Source organism: Pocillopora verrucosa, chromosome 9, assembly GCF_036669915.1.
Source record: "Pocillopora verrucosa isolate sample1 chromosome 9, ASM3666991v2, whole genome shotgun sequence".
NCBI classification, from domain to species: Eukaryota; Metazoa; Cnidaria; class Anthozoa; order Scleractinia; family Pocilloporidae; genus Pocillopora; species Pocillopora verrucosa.
The window spans coordinates 20,275,934-20,281,998 of record NC_089320.1 but is presented as its reverse complement, the minus strand read 5'-3'; the positions used below and the strand labels follow the sequence as shown (position 1 = coordinate 20,281,998).

Sequence of the window (6,065 nt, the reverse complement as noted above, 5' to 3'; positions counted from 1 at the left end):
CTTGCTTTGGACCCACACGAAAGTTCTTCTTTTGACCAACGCAGTCAGAGGTTGGCTCAGTTGAACGAAAGCATTATGATTAAGTACTTTGTTGTTCAGATGGAAAGTCTCGTAAAATTGTTTGGTTTAGCGTTCTAACAACAAATGTGTGATCTCCCATGGTCAGCCGGCTGGCATGCCCACCCGTATCTGTCAGTAGTGAATATATAGGCATGTTCTTTAATGTTTAATTAGAAGAGAAAGTGGAGAGAGCGAAGAGAAGACCAGAAGAATGTAGACAGTGTGCAGTAGAGTAGAGTCAGAATTCCACATTCGAAGAAGAAGTATCCATTGAGAATCAGAGTGAGAGAGCCTGAGAGATTAACTAGAGTTACTCAGAATGAAATAAGCTTGGATGTAAGTGGAATCATGTACTGGAAAACCGAGTAATTAAAGAAAGCAGAAAAAGACAGCTCGAGAGTCTTGGTACCTTTCGCCGAGCGTGGTGTGCTCGATAACTAGTTCCCCCGACATTAAGTCGCAACAATACGTAGAAATGCACCGGAAGTGGGTCATATGATTTGTGATTGCCCAATAACCACTCAGTGTAATTTCACTCTTCTCTTGTACACTAAGTTTCACTTTCCATTGTTTTTGTGTCATTTGGCATCCCTATAGACTATTACCTTGAAATACATGGTTTTTTTTACTTTCTCAAGCTCTCTTATGCTGAGGATCAGAATTGGTCAGAACTGCAATAGGTCGATGGAAAAGTTTGTCTTGCATTTGACAATACTGTCAACTCTCTTAAACTGAAGATCTTTCTTGATGGCAAATGAGGGAAAAAAAAAAGAGAAAACGAATGCACTTTACAACTCTTATATGATCAGTTATTATGCATGAAGTGTCCACTCACAAGAGAGCGCATGTAACAGAAAATCCAAATTTCACTTTGAAGTGTCCGCGTTCGCTTACGGGAATGTGTGCAGAGTTTGACTGGAGGCAAACGGAGAACTAAAAAATGGTCAGTTAGTGGAGCTGTCCGCTTACAAGATTGTCCGTCAGCGGAGAGTGGATTGTGATGAGGAACTAGCAGTGGTTGACAACTCCTCTTGGTTACTAGGCTTACTTACTCTTCTAACCTTGCTAGAAATATCCAACCGCCGCTCTCCTTTGAGAAAGCAGAAGCAGTAGACATTTCCTGGTCGCTGTTGGTAGCATGCTGAAGACAGTTGAACCCTCGATCGTTTGAGATATATATTTCTACAACTACATTCCAGCCGAGTCGAGGAAATAGAATTCAACACGAGAAAATAATGGAGTTATTTTATCTCAAATACAAGCTTGACATCAACTTTACTATTTCGTTGTGGGGAGGCCAAATGCTTCATCGTACCAAAAGTTCCACGCAGTTTTTCGGGGTAACGGGTATTTCGCTAAATTAGCTTTTTTAAAAATGTGCCGCTCCATAAAAGTATGGTTCATAAGACTTGGAGAACCTAGCGGTTAGCCCCTTGAAAGATTTCAAATGAGTATCCTCTCTCTACCAGGCAATGTAAAGTAGATCTAGAAGCAGTTTACGGGTTAGATGGCGCATCGTGGGGTAACTTGTCATGCCCTCATTCGTGACGAAGTGACAGAGTAGCTCCCTCCGCCCCCTCCGCCACTACCCCCGTACCCAGATCTCTATTCTTAGTGGCAGAAATGATTAGTTATAATTGGCTCACATTAGATTACTGCTAACCCTACCCCCGGTAAGATGACCACAAATTCAAAGCAAGGGATTGTAAAGTTTATAATCTCTTGTGCAGTGTTGATGGACAAAAGCTCAATGTTGTGGTGAACTGATTCGAAAGTATCAACCAGGCTGATTTAATTATTAATTTGTTAGGAATGTTATGAGTCAACGATTGACTTATCGACCGTTTTTATAATGAGCCACAAAACGTTTCTTAAATGCGGTATCAGATCGTCATTTCTTTCGTTAAAAAAATCTCAAGCTTCCTCTGCTGGCTGGTTTTTGCGTTTATTACCTTGTGAGGCCTGAAAGGCTGAATATTAAAAAAAAAATTCACTGATGCATTACAAAGCAACGAGTCTTGATGTCTTTGATTGACTATAACATGGCTGTAAGATTTCTGTAAGCCAATGCTCGTTTCCCTCGCAAATTTTCATTTATACCAGTTGATTTTAATCAAACGCTCTACATTTTAAACAACGTTTCTCTACAAGCTTAAGACGTGCGTTGTAAACGGTTAATGACCGGTCGCCCAATTTTATTAGGTGAGGAACAAAGAAACAGTTTTTAATCACTGGTCCAATAATTGTAAATTGCCAAGCCATGAAAGTTAGTGCAACATTGTTTGGACTCAAACATTACGTACAAAAAACAAGAGAGCATTACCATCCCAAATAATATCAGTAGGCACTGAAAATACTTGGCTCGAGGTCATCACGTATGGACCAAGCACAACGTCAATGGATCGTTTCCTGTCGCTATCTTCAGGCATTATCCTCCAGCCGTTTGGAATTTTAAGGAAACTTAGAAACAAAGCGTAACCTACGATGCTAGTTCTTTAAACGCTATATAGAGAGATGTGGCGGTTGGGAAGGGGGGAGGAGTGGTAGAAGGGAGACGAGGGCGTTGCATACAGCATATTCAGAGAAATAGGAATGAGAAATAAGGCGTCTGTTGTGTTATTCTGCCCCCTGGCCGGAGGCAACACCCTCCTTAAAGCTCCGATCTGATGGGTATTCACGCGTCACGTGTAGCGCTTATGACACGCATTTTCTTTTTGCCTTTTCTGAATGATAGTTGTATTTAACATTTTAAATAATCGGCCTAAGCGCTCGAATTTGTTTACACCAATTTACAAGTTATGATTTGAAGACTTGTTCGTCTTTGCTGGTACTGAAATGAAACAACTGAGCAGTTCTTCATTCGTTCATTCTTCATTTGCTGACAGATTAACTCTTTAACTTCCAAGATATGATTGTTAATTCTCCCCTCTTGCTGCTCCAAATTTCCTTGTAGTTGAGTTAGGAGACTTTGCTGTTAGAGCAAGATAACAGCTTTGAGTATTCTCATTATCTGTTTGCTGGATAACGTTAGAATATCATAGGGAGACGTTACATATTTATGTCCTTTGGTAAAAATTCTGGTCCAATATTTGCTTTTTAACTATTTCAGCCAACAACTCAATATTTTTTCTTGAAAAACAAGGAATCAAAGAGAGGGCCCTTATTCCTCTCAAACTTATCAATTGTGGCTTTACCAACCTATAATTATTTCCACCCGTCTTAAGACGTGCACAATTTGTTTCACCCAATTATTATTTCAAATCAATAGGTCCCGATAATATTTTTAATATCTTTTGTCTCCCCAGCCTGTCCAGTTATGAACTGTATTTTGCATTAGCAGTCAATTTCATTCTTAAACAGCTCTGTAATACTCAAAACAATGGTTTGTAGAAGAGAAATTTTATACTTTTGCAAGACGTGAATTTCTTATCCTTGAGAAGAAAAACATTTGGGTACTCAGTTGCGTGATAAACCTTTCTTTCGAAAACAAAGTAAACAAAACCTAAATTTAGTTCTGATATGAAGGTCAAGGATCAACGATTATTGCACTGTAGTCCACTGTACAAGCAACCGATTCGTTCACCTCGATACACTTAACAGTTATATTTCGTTAACTCAAAGCTCGTCGTACGATTCGAGATCATCGCAGTACCGGTCCCAAACATTTCAGCTTTAAGTGTATTCGTTTGCTCTGTTTATATGTATGACATTGGAAATTCTATTTTCCTTTATAAATAAGGCTAAACTGCAGAATACCCTGCCACTCATTTACATGTCATTGAATAAGAATGGCGTCTATTGTATTATACCTCGATCTTCAAAGCCTCCCGACACATGTAAATGAGGTGGACCAAAGTGGCGGGGTATTCTGCACAAAAAGTCTTACAGACTGTTCTGCCGCCTTTTTTTGTGGTAGCGGGGCGCCCTCTATCGAGCACAATGTGCATAGTGAGTTGTGACTTGCGGTTTGATCCTGATGAGCGGATTGGCTGAGTAACGTGCTCGATACTCCCACTCATAAGTGAGAAAAATGCATATAAACAACAAAGAAACGAGCAGCAAGCATTATCATTTTTTCGAGCTGCCTAGAGTTTTGACACGAACTGAAGATCTAAGAAAAAGAGAAAAGTCACTGTCAATGAACATGGCTTCTGGTATTGCTGAGGGAACGTATCTCATAGAAAATGTGGAAACACAGCGTTACTTGTTCCAAGACGGCCCTGAAATAAAAGGAAACCGAGGAGACGAAGGCGGTTGGACTGAGGCGCCTAGTGTTGTGGGAGCTGATGCCAATTACTACAACCGAGCCTATTGGAAGATTATTCCACAAGGTAACGACAAATACTTCATAGAGAATGTCGAAACAAAGAGGTATTTGTTTTCAACTGGTGCAAAAATTGAAGGCGATCATGGAAGCGAAGGAGGCTGGACTAATGCACCTAAAATTGTGGGAACGGATGCCAATTACTACAATCGGGCCTACTGGAAAATCATCCCCCAAGGAGATGACAAATACTTCTTTGAAAACTTTGAGACGCTCAGATACGTATTTCAAGATGGCCCCAAAATAGAAGGAAACCGAGGGGATGAAGGGGGATGGACGTCTGCTCCCAAGACTCTGGGTTCTGATGCCAATTACTACAACCGCGCTTACTGGAAACTACTCAAGCAGTAGACTAACGATAAAACCTGAAACTGTGACTTTTTTGTGCTTCTTTTCCCAGTAACAAGTATTTCGAAAGTAGTTTTTAGTTTTAGTTTAAGCGGAGTGATCTTTGAGCAGCGCTGGACATATGAAGCTGGGCACGGAGGTTGACAGCGGAGAGAACACTAGTGGCCACGCCAATCAAAAGGCACCATTTTTTAATCAAAAGCTCTTATGAGCTATTTCAGGGTTTATCTTAATGAATCAATAAAGAGGCGAGAGCTTAAATCCTTTGCCATCTCCTTCCAATAGCGCGTGACGGCTGAACTTTTTCTCTATTACACCTTTTGTGTAATTATGTATATTAAACTAAGAGGGAGACACTTTTAACCTTTAACCTTTACAGATTCTGATGAGAATTGAGGCTGAAATGTTGCCCTTTGAACAGTACTTGACTTGAAAATTTCCAAACTCAACTCTCCTCGTTTTCTTTCTGTTTTAGCAAGCTTCAAGTAAATTAACTGCATTTCCAGGCGAAAAGCCGTTTTGCTTTTCTACGCATTAGCTAGGGGAGGGGGAGGGGCGATTTGGGCTGATGGATCGCAACTATCTTTGGAACAATAACATTGGATTGCCTTGGAACACAAATAACGCTTGAATCGGTCGCGTCTACTCATTGCATTAGTTAGGACTGTGCAAGGCGGTTCGAGTCTTGATAACATGGCTGTAAGATTGCTGTAAGCCAATGCTTGTTTCCCTCGCAAATTTTCATTTATACCAGTTGATTTTAATCCAACGCTCTACATTTTAAACAACGTTTCTCTACAAGCTTAAGACGTGCGTGGTAAACGGTTGACCGGTCGACCTTATTAGGTGACGAACAAAGAAACAGTTTCTAATCCATTAAAGTTACTGCAACATTGTTTGGACTCAAACATTACATACAAAAAACAAGAGAGCATTACCATCCCAAATAACTTAATGTTTGAGTAGGAGGACCGCAAGTCAAATTACCTGGCTCGAGGTCGTCACGTATGGACCAAGCACAACATATTATTGATTATCCTCCAGCCGTTTGGAATTTTAAGGAAACTTGGAAACAAATCGTACACTACGATGCTCGTTCGTTAAACGCTATAGAGAGAGATGGGGCGGTTGGGAAGGAGGAAGAAGCGGTAGAAGGGAGACGAGGGCGTTGCGTACGGCATATTCAGAGAAATAGAATGAGTAATAAGATGTCTGTTGTGTTATTCTGCCCCCTGGCCGGAGGCAACGCCCTCCCTAAAGCTCCGATCTGATGGGTGTTCACGCGTCACGTGTGGCGCTTATGACACAAATATTCTTATTGCGTTTTTTGATT

At 40.7% G+C, this 6,065-nt stretch overlaps 1 protein-coding gene across 1 annotated transcript; it reads left to right on the top strand.

Moving 5' to 3' along the window:
• Positions 1-4,128: 4,128 nt before the first annotated feature.
• LOC131777079 (uncharacterized) lies at positions 4,129-5,077 on the top strand. Its single transcript, XM_066172303.1, has one exon. It carries the CDS (start codon positions 4,199-4,201, stop codon positions 4,733-4,735), a length of 537 nt encoding a protein of 178 aa, XP_066028400.1. The 5' UTR covers positions 4,129-4,198; the 3' UTR covers positions 4,736-5,077.
• The last annotated feature ends 988 nt before the right edge of the window (positions 5,078-6,065 follow it).

Bases quoted from the DNA above. Each gene is read 5' to 3' on its own strand.
- LOC131777079 (XM_066172303.1), top strand. From the start codon at position 4,199: ATGAACATGGCTTCTGGTATTGCTGAGGGAACGTATCTCATAGAAAAT.